The 16055-nt window shown below is 35.5% G+C and overlaps 1 protein-coding gene across 7 annotated transcripts in view; it reads left to right on the forward strand.

The window, feature by feature from the left end:
- LOC150095252 (uncharacterized) overlaps positions 1-16055 on the forward strand; it is a 542725-nt gene that overhangs the window by 466814 nt on the left and 59856 nt on the right. For all 7 annotated transcript variants that reach the window (XM_090410531.1, XM_090410526.1, XM_090410528.1 and 4 more), the window contains one exon: positions 11444-11538. In XM_090410531.1, the coding sequence (XP_090266657.1) occupies positions 11444-11538 (95 nt within the window). The remainder of the gene's footprint in view (positions 1-11443; positions 11539-16055) is intronic.

Consider the following 16055-nt stretch of genomic DNA (forward strand, 5'->3'; position numbering starts at 1 on the left):
AAAAGATCCATAAGAAGACCAAGAACTAGATGGATTAATTCAGTTAGAAGTGGCTTAACACGAAATGATAGATACAACAATATTGGAGTGCTGACAAGTAGTAAACTGATTTGGAGAATAAAGTGTTGGTCAGAAGTCAATAATAATGTAAACTTAATGATGTAATGCTGTCATAGTAGCCTGTACACTCCTTTATCAGAGGTTCCACAATTAGCCACATAGAAACAGTTAAAAAAAACTGTTTATTAATTCTACCAGTTTCATGTTTTTACAAAACAAAATGATTAAATGATTACACAGATTTATTCATGTAGCAAAATCCCATGTGAGGTATTGTTTGCAATGAAAAATATGATGTTCATATTATCCTTGTACATTGTTTGATGAGAGAGAACCAGACCTAGGTCTTGATTTTTATTGTATTGGATGATGGTGGAGGGTGGGAGGATATGTCAGAAGCTTACTTGAATTTCTAGTTTTGTACAGAAGGCTAGACCAGACTTTTTTTCCTTTACTTCTTGCCATCTTTGACTGTCAAAGATGTTGAGAAGCAAGGAACACAAAATCATCCATGTGAATGTCTCTCTCTCCCTGAAGCAGCATTCCACAGGGAATGCAGTCTGGTAGATTTAATAAACAGTAATTTTCAGATCAGGAATACAGTTAGTGGATATTCTTTCTGCACTATCTACAACTGACTCTGATCTTAGTTTTCTTGTATGTATACTTTTTTTTTTGCTGGCAAGTCTTGGGGCCGCCTGAGTCTGCAGATAGACTTGAAGATGAATTTTGCTGATCCCAAAAAAATACATCTAATCCCTCTACTAAAGTCTGAACATCTTTTCTTTACTCTGAATAGCAGGATGAATAGAAGCATGGGTCTTGAGTCTCTTGGATCTTATTACCAAGGTGTTCAACTTTTCTGATATTGGAGAAACACTTGTCAAACTTGCATCCTATATCCTTTGTTAAGAGGTCAGAAATGTCATCAGCTGCTATTCCTAATACATTATCTAAAAAACTGATTGTGGTCTTATTTTTCTTTTACGTACACTTTTTTTTTCTTTCAAGTCTTGGGATTGCCTAAGTCCTGAATCAGGTGAATAAGTAGTTGAAGATGAATCGGCAAGCAATAGATGAAGATGTTCAGAATAGGACAATTAGTGAGCAAGATATCTTTGATTTCATATTGTAGATGCTGGCTGACTATATTAGAAGTATGGCGAGCATTGTAGGATGGGATACTAAATCAAAGTTCTTTACCATGCTGCGTATCTTCTTTTGAAAATAAATATTTTAATATGTTGCTTGAGCAGGGAACTCCAAAAACGTTGATAACGTGTAAGTAATGCATTATATGGCAACATGTGAACTTAATGATTTTGAAGTAGATGGGGAGAAAATGGAAGCAGTTAACAATTTTGTGTTCCTAGGATCCCGATTGATAAAGATGGTTATTGTACCGAAGAAGTTAGAAGAAGATTATTACTTGGGGAAAAAAAGCAATGACAAATTTAAGCAAGATCTTTAAAGATATTGGCCTCACAACAAACATCAAAATCATGAAAGCAATGGTATTCCCTGTGGTGCTGTATGGATGTGAAAGTTGGACCCTGAGAAAGAGTGAAAGAAGGAAGATAGATGCATTTGAGTTATGAGTTTGGAGATGCTTATAAGAATACCATGGACTGCAAAGCAAACCAGTAAATCAGTGATAGACAGAATAAAGCCAGATTGCTCCCTTGAAGCTATGATCATCAAGCAAAAATTGTCATACTTCGGACATATTATGCGAGCAAATGACAGTCTGGAGAAGATGATGATGCTTGCTAAAGTTAATGGAAGCAGGAGAAGAGGAAGACCAAGAATTAGATGGGTGGATGGAGTTAAAGAAGCAACTGGAGTGCGCTTGGAGGTTCTGACAGACATGGTCAGGGACAGATCGGAATGGAGAGTGTATGTTTGTGGAGTTGCCAGGAGTCGGAAACGACTCGATGGATCATAACAACAACAACAAATGCATTATATAGTGGCCTCCATAGTGCAGTTAGAATAACAAGATATGTCTTCAGCTGTAAAAAGAGCTAGTTTGGATTCTTCTCATGACACGAAGAATCTTTATATGGCTTTTTCAACATAAGCTGAGTTAACTGGTCTCATGCAAAGATATTGGGATTTTTTATCTTAAACTTGGGATTTTTTTTTTCCCTCAGAAAATAAACACATTGTTCAGAAAACTCATCCAATTTAAAGATGACATATAGATGCTAGATGATGCAGTGCAATGCAGTCAGTGGATCATATAGTGTAGGCAGTCAGGGTGTGAAAACGTTTGCGCTGCCACACCATTCAGGCAAATATCTGACTTGTCGTATATTTGCCTGGGTGTACTCTATTATATTTGCTTAATATATCATAGTCATGTGTTTATTCCAGGATCTATTCAGTTTATAAGCTTTTGATTGTGTTATGGATAATTTTAAACCTAACTGCCAGTGCTGAAACAAATATGTTAACTACTTACGTATATGTGTGTTTACCATTCTTGAAGGAAAAAAACTTCTTGCATTTTATAAGTGATGCAAGACCATTTGTTATAACTTTTATGTTAAAACTTTTATCATTTTTTTTATCATTTTTAACATTTGTTATGACTTTTATGTTAACTTCCAACTTGAATTACTTTTATGTTAACTTCCAACTTGAATTACTTTTATGTTAAAAAAAGCAACCAATTTCTTCTCTGTCATTATTTACGCAAACATTTAAAACATTGAGTATCATAAGACCTCTGTAAAATAAAACATTTAGGTTTACACATATAATGACATTAGTGCATTTCTGAATTCTGATTGGTTTCAAAACATTTTCAGGTGGACAGGGCCAGTGATATCATATGCATGGTGGGAGTTAAGAAACAATCAAAAACCATGTAGATTAAAATCAATATAAATGAAATATTTGGGAAACTAACCATTTGTTCTGAACTTTCCAAATTTTAATATCCACTTTAAATGGTCAAATTCTGCATATTCTATCACTGGATAAGAAATAATCTAATTATTGCTGTCTACTACCTGTCTATTTTAGGTTGCTGTGTTGCAATCAGCTGGCTACCTTGCAGTACAACTGAGACTGAAGTTACTTCTCATTGTTCATATTCCATTATGACAAAATTAGTCTTAATCGACAAAACAGGCATTTGAAATTATCAGCATTCCCCTAATGGATGTGATAACTAAAGTAAACACACAAAAAACTGTTTATGGAGTTACTTAAATAAAACTGGCAATTAAATTGAAAGTCCTGTTCTAATCTTGTTACTTGTCAACTAAAAATTCTCACTTGTTGCAGACAAGCAAATTTTTCAAGCCTTGTGGGCAGTAGATCATGTTGGTGCTCTGTGGTGTGGAGTGACGATGTAATGAGTCTGAGAATTCATTATGGACAATAGCAGGTTTCGTATAATAATCACATAATAGTTCCATCTGCCCAAACACATGTATACCAAAACTATATGTTACAAATAGCATTAAACAAACTATCTAGAGGACATAAGCCATAAATGTTCAGTTGCTGTGATAATGCTTTCACTGCAAATAAAATAAAGATGCCAAGAATTATATTCTTGGTTTCATCCTTTATCCAAGTGTAAGCAAACAAAGTTTGCTTGTGAAGTAACTTCATGACTGGGTTACTTGTATATATAGAGGCTAATGACTTCTCATTGATTGCCTTGGTATCCCATAATGCTAAACAATATATATCCTTACAGACATGTAAAATGCTATGCATTATGGTAAGGGCCACTATCCACACCGGTTTCGACCTTTATTGAGGTCTCGTCAGTGGAAGCCAGACCCAGAAGTGATACCAAAGTTGAAATAATGCAGAAGTTATATTTCCATATACATGTAGTCAAAGGTGTCACACCTTATTACTAAAATACTCTGGAATACTCTGGGTCCGCGCGGTTAGCCTGGTGGCTTTGCGCTTTGCAACCATATGCCTGGGGAAGGAGTGTCCTAGGTTCGATTCCCGTCTACGACGTGAGGAGCTTAAGGATCTTCCTCAGTCATAGCCAAGTTAGCCGGTCTTGGGCGTGGGCAGCAGGGTTTTTTCCGCCAGTTTATCTGTTGCTTTTCATCCCGCAAGCAGGCAAACCGGCCCCCGTGAACACACAGGTTACAGTCATAAATACTTACTGCAAGAAAGGCAACGGGAAACCACCTTGCTCATAATCATCTCTCCCTAGAATGGTAGCATATAGCTACCCTCCCGTGGCCGTATGGCAGATGAGAACCAGAAGAACAACTCTGGATTAGAGATAGATATTGGAGTCCAGAGTATTTCAGTAATAATATTTGTAGTAATTTACAACCAAGTGAAAAAAATTCAGCTTTTACTGCAAAAATGCTTTTGTGAAACACATCTTTTTATAATTGTCTAGATCGTTTCCATATCTGTTGTATGGGAAATATATATATTGCCATGAAGGAAAAACAAGATAAATAATTAGAAGAATCATACAATGAAATCAAGCATTTTGGCTGTATAAGGATTATCTGTATAAAGAAAGCTCTTCAATATATGCATTATTCCATTGTTTACCCATGGAAGTGAAACAGGGCAACAACTATAAAACAGACAGACAAGTTGCTTTTGAATCAAAGAACCTTAGATAGAAGAATGCTTCACATAAAAAAAAGTGATAGAATAAGAAATACTGGAATTAGAAAAATGACTGTAATAGGCAGATATTGTGAAGTGTTGTAAAGCATGTAAATGGAGATTGGTTAGTCATATTAGTAGACTTCCCAGATGAAAGGTGGACAAAATTAAACAACGTTGCCAAAGAACAAGATGGACGTATGATCTACAAAGGTTTCACAAGAGTTGTTCGACATTGGTTAAAGACAAAATACAAAGTTAACGGGGGGGGGGGCTCTATATCCACCTGTGGATGGAAAGAAGCTAAAGAATATATATTAGAACAGGAGGTTCAATTTAATTCCCAGTTTTATTATTAATATTTGACTGCCTAATAATAATAATATTATATTATTATTAGGGAGTCCAAAGACTCATTGAGGGAGGGCACCTACTCTACAACTCTGTCTCCACCAACCGGAACTACCATCATCATCTACACCAACGGCATTTACCCTCCATCACCACTAGATTTTCACCGACAATCACAAACATCCATGCCCACGGCGGGATTCAAACCTGCAGCTTTTTGGCTAGAGAGCGGATATGCTGACCACTCGGCCAACCAGGCCAGCAAGTATTTCTTTATTTAAGTAATCACATTAGGGGACTGCTGATCATTTCAAATGCCTGTTTTGTCAATTAAGACTAATTTTGTTGTAATGGAATATGAACAATGAGAAATAACTTTGAAGTCTGAGTTGTACTGCAAGTTAGCCACTTAATTGCAAGAGGGTGAAAGCAAGGTGTTTTTTTAGAAAAAATAAATAAATAAAATATATATATATATATTTAAATAGGTTAAATGACTATAAGCCGAGAGATAAAAAAAAAAAAAAATAGAAACACTATTTTAATTTAAGCAAGCTGCCCTACTAGGTCCATCTTCTAGAAGACTTCTGCGGGTGCATAACAAGAGGGAACTACTGTATGCCCACAGATGTGAGATCCTTCGACATTTCTGCGCATATCAGAAGAAGGAGAATCCATTCCGATATTAGGGTAATCGATGCATTTCGTGGGATGTTCATTATTATATGTTGGAAAATTAGCTTTTCTTTTATGAAAATTCTAGTTCTTAAAGTGGTAACTATTTTGTTTGTAGAACAGTATTGTACAAGCATTGGAAAATTTACATATAAAGCAAATGTTTCGCGTGTTAGTGACCAATTCATACATCTTTTACTTCTCTCTCCCCTTCAGCATGAATTGACTATTCTTGGCACATTGCCAGCCCCAGTTCTGTGAACTGTGGGTGTACAATACCAACAAATCTTGTGAGAGAAAAAAATCTATCCTAGTTAGATAGCAGCGCAATGAGAGTGACAGATTATAGCTGAGGTTAGGGTTGATGTACTGGATGGAGGATGATTTCTTTAGATTCTACAGTTCTTTCCAGTTCATCATAGCATCAAAAGATATTTTCCGATTTATTCCATATGACTGGATGAATGACAAGGTTTTTGCCGTTAATATCAGCAGAATTCAATATGTGGTTCAACAGAGCACTTGCTCTGGTTCTGCCATATATGATGTCTCTTTTATGTTCCTCTAGACATAATTCAATAGATTTTTCCATCTGGCCAAAATAAGGCATGTTGCAGTTGCACAAAATATGGTAAACGCTGGGATATTTTCAGGTTGTTATGTTTTTGCTTGGGCATCAAGGAAGTTTTAGTAGAGGAGTGAAAGAAGTCTGGATGTTATATATTTTTAAGAACTTTGGCTAATTTTGTTGAAACGGAACTGATATATGGTAAGGATATGTAGTCTTTTTCATTATTTCTATCTTCAATATGGTGAGGAGGTAGATTAAATAGTAGCTTATTATCTGTTTGTTTTGAATAACCATTTTGCTAAAAAATTGTAAAAAGAAATTGAAGTTCTTTGTTAATATCATCTTCTTCACAGAGGAGGAAGCAAGCATGTTTGCCTAGTGTAGAAATCATACCAAGTTTTTGAGGTGAATAGTGATGAGACAGTGTATGGACATATCCATTGGTGTGAGTGGGTTTCCTGTAAATAGATTTTTAATTTCTCAGATACACAAGTGAGTTTGACATTTAGGAACAGAAGAGAGCCATCGATCTCTAATTCTGCAGTAAATTGGATTTTTGGGGTGACTGTTGAGGTGGTCTATAAAATTCCTTAACGACTCAGGTCCATGACTCCAGATTAGGAAGATGTCATATATATATATATATATATATACAGGGTGTTCGGGATAAATTTGACATATTTATAATTAATTATATTTTTCCGTAAGTTACATGTATTAACACACACTTCTCTTCATTTAAAAGTTTGGACCCTTCTTCATTCATATACAAGATGTCAGAAAGGATGGATAGCTGGAACCCACCTGAATCATGGAAGAGAATAACTTGTATCATGATGATTCGTGCCCGCCATCAAAATAAGGATATTACGACTGCTGCCCAATGCTCCCTGAATACAGTAAAAACAATCAGGCATGAACTAGAGACTTGCAATGGTGACTACGAGGATGTAGCAAGAAGAAAGATCCCTAGCAGACGATCTGATTGCATTCATACAGCAGAATTCCTCGCAAATCTGCAGGAACAGGTGTTGAAGAACCCTGGCATTGGAATTCGGGCTTTGTTCGTGGAGTTGCTAACTGTAGTCAAGCCCTGGATAACAAGGGTAGCCAATGGTAGGCCGTATGTATGGCAGCAGGATTCGGCCCCTTGCCACACCTCTGGGAAAAGTCAAAAATGGTTGTCTGAAAATTTCTACGACTTCACCAGTCCAAATGTTTGGCCTCCAAACTCCCCAGACCTTAACCCCATGGATTATTTTGTATGGGGCGCAGTTGAAAAAGACACCAATCGCACTTCCAGTAATACAAAAGCCCAGTTAATGGATAAAATTAAAACAGTTTTTGCAGCCCTTCCCAGGGAGACTGTAGCATCAGCTTGTTCGAGGTTCCGAAGCAGAATTGAAGCTGTGATCGATGCTAATGGTGGTTATTTTGAGTAAATCTTGTTGATAGTATTGTAATTAACTCTGCCTGTAATGTTTTTTTGTCAATTCATTAAATTTAATAGATACAAAGAAGATTTTCTTTTTCCTTACGAAACTGTCAAATTTATCCCGAACACCCTGTGTATATATATATATATATCTATATCTATCTTTTTCACAATCTAGATTTCAATGGGAATGAAGAGATAGCTTTTTCTTCAAAAGATTCTAAATATAAATTTGGTAGTATGGGTGATAAAGGATTGCCCATGGCTAAACCAAAGTTTTGTTTGTAAATAGTGTCTTCAAACTGTAAATAACCAGAATTAGCACAGTGAGTTAATAAAGAAATTACTTTTTTTGATAATTTATCTTTTAACAAGGTAGGAACTTCTTCTGTAGGTACATTCGTGAAGAGGGAAATGAAGAAGATATTAGATTATTTAAATTTAGTTGTGCAGTTTACTTAAAATAGTGTTTCTGATTTTTTATCTCGACTTATAGTCATTTAATCCATTTCAAAAAAATATGTCTCTCAGCCGCGTAAATCAGTTATATCTTGTGTGTGTGTGTGTGTGTGTGTATATATATATATATATATATATATATATATATATATTTAAAGCTTTCTTTCATCCCTCCATTCTCTCTGTATTAATATTATTATTATTAAGAGAGATCTCCAGGAAGTCAGGGACTCATCGAGGGTAGCCACATACTACATGCACAAGCTATCATACTTATTCTTGAATTCATTCACTCTGCTTGCACTCACAACATCCAATGGCAATCCATTCCAATCACACACCACCCTATGAGAGTAAAATCTAGCCCTTGTCCCCTTCTTAGCGGCATTCATTCTCAGCTTCCAAGGATGCCCTCTTGTCCTTTCCTTACCCTCCATAAATTGAAAAATTCCATCAATTGAAATCCTGTATGACTCTTTGAAAGTTTGTAAGTCTCAATCCCCCCTCTTTCTCCTGTTTACAATCTACAAATTCTCAATCTGTCTTCATAATCAGTATTCCATAATCCTGATGTCATTTTTAACACTCTTGGATAATTTATGTTCAGTGTTGTGGAGTAAATCCAAGTATGGTGTTTTCTTGAGAATAACACAGAATTTATATCAACCACAGTATCCTGTGGCTGATATCAATCAAGTATCCACAGTATTTCATGGTAGTTGTCTGCATAATTTATTATTATTATTATTATTATTCAGGCCTCCATGGAGTCAAAAGAATCATCATGGGAGATCCTTCCTAAGAAACAAAAAGTCTATCATACCACTCCTTAAATTCATTGACCGTTCTCGCTCTCACCACTCCATCAGGCAATGCATTCCATGGTTCAACCACCCTCCATGCAAAGAAATCACTCCTCACCCTCTTTCTCACAGTTTCCTTTCGTAACTCCCAGGGATGGCCCATTGTAATGACTCCTTCCTGCTGTTCAACTAAGCAAAAGAACTTCCCAGTGTCAACCCTGTAACCACCTCTCAACAGTTTAAAAGTCATAATCATATCACCTCTCCTTCTTCTATCCACCAAACTCTGCATTCCCTCATCCGGTCCACATAACTATCATTGTACAGTCCTGAAACCATCTTTGTTATCCGCCTTTGTACCCTTTCCACAGTTAATTTATCCCCTTCAAATCCTGGGGACCAAATCTGAGAACGATAGTCCAAGTGTGGTCTGATCAGGGTCTTATACAACGGAATTATAACTGTTTTATCTCTGCAGGTCAGCGTCCTTCTCATTATTGCAGCAATTCTCTGTGTTACCTTCACCACCATTGCAATATGTCCACTAAATTTCAGGTTTCTCTCAATCATCAACCCCCAGATCTCTTATCGCCCCTACTTCCTCCAGTATAACTCCTCCCATAGAGTATGCAGTGTCCCATCAATGTTTCCCACACCTGCTGTATTAAACCGACACCCCCATTCATTCGCCCATCTATCTAGCTAATTCAAATCCTCTTACAGGGCTGCTGCATCTGCACTATTACTAATAACCCTTCCCAGCTTCACATCATCAGCAAACAACTGAATATCCCCTTGCAATCCACTGACAATGTCATTGATATAAAGGTTAAACAATAGTTCCCAGTACTGAGCCCTGTGGGACCCCACTTGTAACCCTCTGCTTCCTTGAAACTGTCCCACCATACACAACTCTCTGATACCTGTTGGACAGCCAATCCTGAATTCAGTTGACCAATCTGACATCCAGACCCATGTGCAACTTAAATATCAGCTTATCATGTGGCACCCTGTCAAATGCCTTTGCTAAGTCTAAGAAAATGGCAATATATGCCTTTCCCTCATCTAATGCTCTTGTAACTCTTGTAACTTTGTCATAAAAGGCTAGCATATTGCTAAAACAAGAGTGCCCCTTCACAAATCCATGTTGACTTTCACAGATAACATTACCCTCATCTGCCCAATGCTGTATACGGTCCTTCACTACTTTCTCCAAGATCTTACTAACTACTTATGACACACAAACTGGCCTATAATTAGACACTTCCAGTCTACTACCGTCCTTATGCAATGGCACTATCTTACCTTCCTTCCATTCCATGGGCACCTTTCCTGCAGCCAGACTTTCATTGAAAAGCCAGGTCAAAGGCATTGTCAGTTCCCTATTCTCTCAAAACTTGTGGTGAAATACCATCCAGTCCCACAGCTTTATTGACATCCAGAGTACTCAGTATTTGTAACACACTCTCCTCCTGTACCTCTAAACCTCGAACCTGCCCAATCCCTCTAGCATTAAAACTGACTCCTCCAGGATGAAATACTCCAATAAAGTGTTCATTGAATAATTCCACTATGTCCTCTGCATCAGTCACTCTATTCCCATTTTTATCCCATAATATCATTCTTCCACAGTCATTTGTCTTCCTACTGGCCACATAGCTAAAAAATTCCCTAGGATTTTCTTTGGATTTTAGGGCCAATCTCCTCTCATATTCCAGTTTCGTCTTCCTTACCATACTAGTCACTCTTCTGGCCTGTGTCTTATACTCTTCATGCATCCTCTCTTCACCTGTCTCTTTATATCTCTTCCATAGCCTCTTTTTTTGCATGCAATTCCTGTTTAATATTGTTTGTCATCCACTTCACTCCAAATTGTGTCCTCTTGTTCACTTGGGGAAGTTTCATGGAAGGAGGAATTGGAAGGCCAATTCTTCCTTCCATGTGCATGGGAAATTATGTGTTTCAGACTACAGGATTCATTTTCTATAATTCATTTTCCATAATGAATCCTGTAGTCTGAAACACACAATTTCTCTATTGATACTGCCACAAGTTTGAACGTTTGTTTAAAGAGAGCACTGAAGCCTTGCACTCTCTCCAATATATCAGAATCACAACAAAAATCAAGAGACCAGACCTGTATACAATAGTCCAAGTGAGGTCTTATCAAGCCCTTGTAAAGAGGCAAAATGACATCCTCATCTTTACATGTGAACATTCGTTTCAGCAGTGCAATTATCTTTTTAGTTGTATTTGCAATCTTTGCTACATGGCTCTGAACTTCAACTTCCTATATACTAACACTCCAAGATCCATAGCCTCATCACTTTCTTCAAGCATAATCCCACCAATATAATATGACATTGGATATCTAATCACACTGAAGTGAATAACTTTACATTTATTGAACTGACATATTAGATTTTGAAAAATATAGGGATGTTTATTAAAAGAAGTAATTGTTTCTTAATGTTATAGCATCACGTCAACAAATTATGACTGAATTGTCTCAAATGAGGTTACAGCTACAGGAAGAACAAAAGAAAATGAGGGAAAAACTCCACCAGCAGACAGTAAGTGGTAAACTTGTTTAATACAGTAGGTCACTATTTATCTGACTGGAGTAACTGAGCAGTTTCTTTAACTAGAAGATTGAAATAGAACATGTGTACATAAGGGACTTAAAATTTATACGTTAATTTTTGACATTTGATAAGTTTCTAACTCATGCTAAAGTTTAATGGAATGAAAACAGCACATTGAAAGAATTAAACTTGGACTTAATGGTTCCAATATTTTGTCTATCAGAAACTGAGATACAATGCAAGAATTGTAATAACACACACAATAAATAAGTGAAAGATAGTAGACTAGAAGCCTAAAGTCCTAAGACATCTGACTGATAGATAGGATGGCTATTGTGCAAAAGTATAAGGATTGGAAAATAGTAATTCTTAGCCTTGCCTTAGACAAGTCATCGATCTACCAGCACTCAGAGATTCCCCCCCCCCCCTCAAAATCATTAGACTGAACTGATTTTTTTAGAGATACATGTGCTATAAATGTAAGACAATAACACAAGGAACAAGGATAAGAATGAATAAAACATTAACCTTTAATAGCGAGATATTTCAACCTGAAAATTAAATGTCATTATCAGTGGCATAAGACTAGTACAAGGTAAAATGCAAACAAATGGATTATTTAAAACAGTAAGAGCTGCATTCTGAATACATAGAACAATACATATGGTTAAGAGAAACATTAGGTTATTTAAAACAAAAAAAAAATTATTACTGATGCCTGACTTCAGTGAGACTTTCCCATATTATCTTGTAAGGAAAGGCATTCTGATTCAGGTTTAGACAATGGAGCAAAGCTTTGGCAAACAAATCTTTGAACTTGTAGCAGGACCGATGAAGTAAGTGTATTTTTTTTTTATTGTTGATATTTGATCCTCCTTTTTATATTAAATGAGACATTATCTTTGGATTTTTTTTTTTGGACTATGATTCTTTATAAATATTTGTATACAATCGTCAACCACTTTCGCCAGCTTTGGTCTGTCTGACTTCTTCAGGACGAGAATGGTTACATTAACATTAAATGCTACAACAGAAGAATGCAGTAATGACCTTAAAATCAGTTAAAAAAAAAATTGGAAAAAGACGCATGACATTCAGAGCATAAAGCCTGGAGAATTAATCGTTGTTAGTAGATCAAGTTTTATAGTTTTTTGCATAATTTAGTTCTGCTAAACATAGTGAATTTATTAAGCTTTTCCAAATGTCTTTTAATATCATGCTTTGATTTCTATTGAGATTGTCTCCTATACGGAGTACCACTGCAGCTTCTTTAAAGTTTCTACATTTGAAGTCTTCTTCAATGCACAGCATGGAGCTGTTGTCCCAATCAATGCAATGGTTTGAAATTGAGCAATGATGAGCTAATCTTGAGGTGTCTGTTCTGTTGTTGTTGACATCTCCGATATGTTCTTTTTTTCAGATTTCTATGCTTCATGATGTTTGGCCTACATAATTCAGTCCACAGGAACATGGGATGTTGTATATTCCTGTGTATTTGTAGAAAGCGATGCTGTCCTTAGGAGATCTTAATTTGTGCCGTGTAGTTAAAATAGGTTTAAAGGCAACCCTGATGTTGAAAGACTTCATGATTTTTGCTATTTTGGTGGATGCATAAGGTATGACGTTGGACGATGTGTACTGTGTCACTTGAGGTTGTCGCTGTGGGCTCTTTCCATAGAGAATCTTTTGAATTATATTTTGTGGATAACCATTTTTGGATAGAGTTTTTGATATAAATGAGAGCTCATCAAATAGATCTTTTTCTTCTGTGATGATATTTATTGCTCTGTTTTTGAGCATATGTATGATGCTAAGTTTTTGTGCATAATGATGTGTAGATTTAAAATAAAGATGACATCCAGTGTCTGTAGGTTTGCGGTAGATTGTGAGCTTGATTTGTCCATTATCCTGTTTTTTTTACTAATACATCTAAAAAAGGTAATTGATGGTTGTTTTCTATTTCTAATGTGAACTTAATTTTTTGGTGGAAAGAGTTTATTTTTTGAAGAAACTCGTTTAAGGCATTTTCCGTGTCTTTCCAAACGATAAACACATCGTCTACATATCTCCACCAGACTGATGGTTTCGGAGTTATTTTTGATAGGATGTCATTTTCTAATTTTTCCATGAACAGATCCACGCATGGATCTGTTCATGGTTCACAGATCTTGATGTCCTTGAAAGAATGTGAATCCAGGTTTTTTCAACCAAAGGACAGTGTTGAAAGTGACTGAGCTACAGACACTCTGATATACATGTTATGAAATTTATTTAAAATCAGTGTAAAATATCTATTTCTTCTAAATAACATTATCATTCATCTTGTTTCTCATTTTTTGATTCTGTGATCTCCTTTATTATGTATCCTGTTCATTCAAATCATACCTGCCACAACTGCGTGCATACTTTTTATATTTTATTAGCAGTGATTAATGAAAATCTACTTGCTTCAGATGAACAATAGTGTAACAAAAAATATAATAAAAAAATAAATTAGGGATCACAAACCATTCATTCTTGGTAAAGAGTACATCTGAAGTGCACACAAACACACACGCACACATCTCGCAAAATTCCTCATGTTGACTTCCCTAAATGACACCTTAGCCTGCGGGTTCGAATCCCGCCGTGGGCATGGATGTTTGTGATTGTCTGTGAAAATACTGGTGGTGTTGGGCGGTAGATGACGTTGGAGTTGGTGGAGTTGTAGAGTAGTTGTAGTTGGTGGATTGAGGTGGAGTTATAGAGTAGGTGCCCTCCCTCGATGAGTTATTGGACTCCCTGGAGGTGTCATCTAATAATAATAATAAAAAAACATGTCCTATCACCAAGGCACAACTCAGTTTTTCATTTTTCACTTTGAAAATCTAAGTCAAATTTACAAAGTTGCAAATTCTTGACACACACTGCTTGATTGCACAACTTAAAATATTCATATACTCAAAAAAAATTCACCATTTATTAGTGTTTTGAAACTAAATAAATAAAAATAAAAAAGCAATAACTTATTTCATGAATGCTGTTGGCCATAAATAGGCTCTTGATTGTTCACTATATTAATTGATTTGTGTAGCTTGAAAAGGAGAATATATATATATTAATATATTCAGTAAAGTTGGCTTATACGAAAAGCATTTCACCAGTTCAGAGTGTTAATGGAAGAATTCAATTCTGTATAAATGTAGAAAAACTAATTGGCAAATGCAAGTTTTATTGATGGGTTACACACATAGTTGACCCTTGAAGAATGCTGGTTTGAACTGTGCGGATCCACTTATACATGAGCTTTTTTAATAAATATATTGGAAAAATTTTTGGAGATTTGCAGCAATTGGAATAAACTCAGACGAACTATGTAAGAAATATTGAAAAAATTAAGAAAAAGTTAGGTATGTCATGAATACATAAAATATATGTAGATACTAGTCTATTTTATCATTTACAACCATAAAGTATACATAAATCTATTATAAAAAGTTAAAATTTATCAAAGCTTTTGCACAGAAATACTTAGGCCATTTGCAGTTGAGAGAAATGTAAAAAAACGTAAAGATGCAGTATTAAATCATAACTGCATAAAATTAACTGTTATTAATTAGTTAAATTCATTTATTATCATAAAATAAAATAATTATAACCATTCATTAGTGTATAGGCTAGGCTACCATGAAGCAATTGTATCGATTGCACTAGGCTACTATAAATCAGTCATATTGCTTCTGCTTCATTATCAATGCATAAATCGTTATACCTGTAAATAAATATGAATAATTTCTTTTTCACATTATCTTTTCATTTTGGATGTCTAGTGTTAGCAAGATGTATGATATCTACAGTGTTTTGTATCTATAAGACAATATTGACATAGGTACTGACAGACATACAATTCATCTTGTAAACAGATAATGTAAACTTACAGTATCGATAAATACAGTACTGTACTGTAAATGCATTTTCACTTCTTTATGATTTTCTTTTCTCTAGCTTACTTTATTATAAGAATATAGTATATAAACATACCATACAAAATATGTGTTAATTAACTGTTTATGTTATCAGCAAGGTTTCCGGTCAGCAGTAGGCTATTAGTAGATAAGTTTTTGGGGGTTTTATAAGGCAGAACACGAGAATAAGATAACATTTATTTTAATTGACAGCAAGGCATTTCGTCCTAATTGCACAGGATTTCTTCAGGTGTAGACTTACAAACTAGTACCCAAAAAACAGTAAGGATTAACAAAGATACAACTATTATGTGGTTACAGATGAGTCCGTAGCCAACCACATAATATTATTTTAAAATATTTCTAATTGTATATGGCATTGTTTAGAACACTGTGTGTGTTTATGCATTCATGTGCATTTGTTTTGCCGATGAAGGCTAAGATGTATTCAGATAAGTTGATGCCTGAGTTAATATTTAAATGTTTAGGATCTAATACCATTTCCAAAGACCCCAGTTTTGTTCCTCCATTGTATCATAGCAGTGGTGTAATAGTTTTGAT

The sequence above is a fragment of the Typopeltis vanoorti genome, chromosome 20, assembly GCF_054136105.1.
Source record: "Typopeltis vanoorti isolate ZY-2024b chromosome 20, IOZ_Tvanoo_1.0, whole genome shotgun sequence".
NCBI lineage: Eukaryota > Metazoa > Arthropoda > Arachnida > Uropygi > Thelyphonidae > Typopeltis > Typopeltis vanoorti.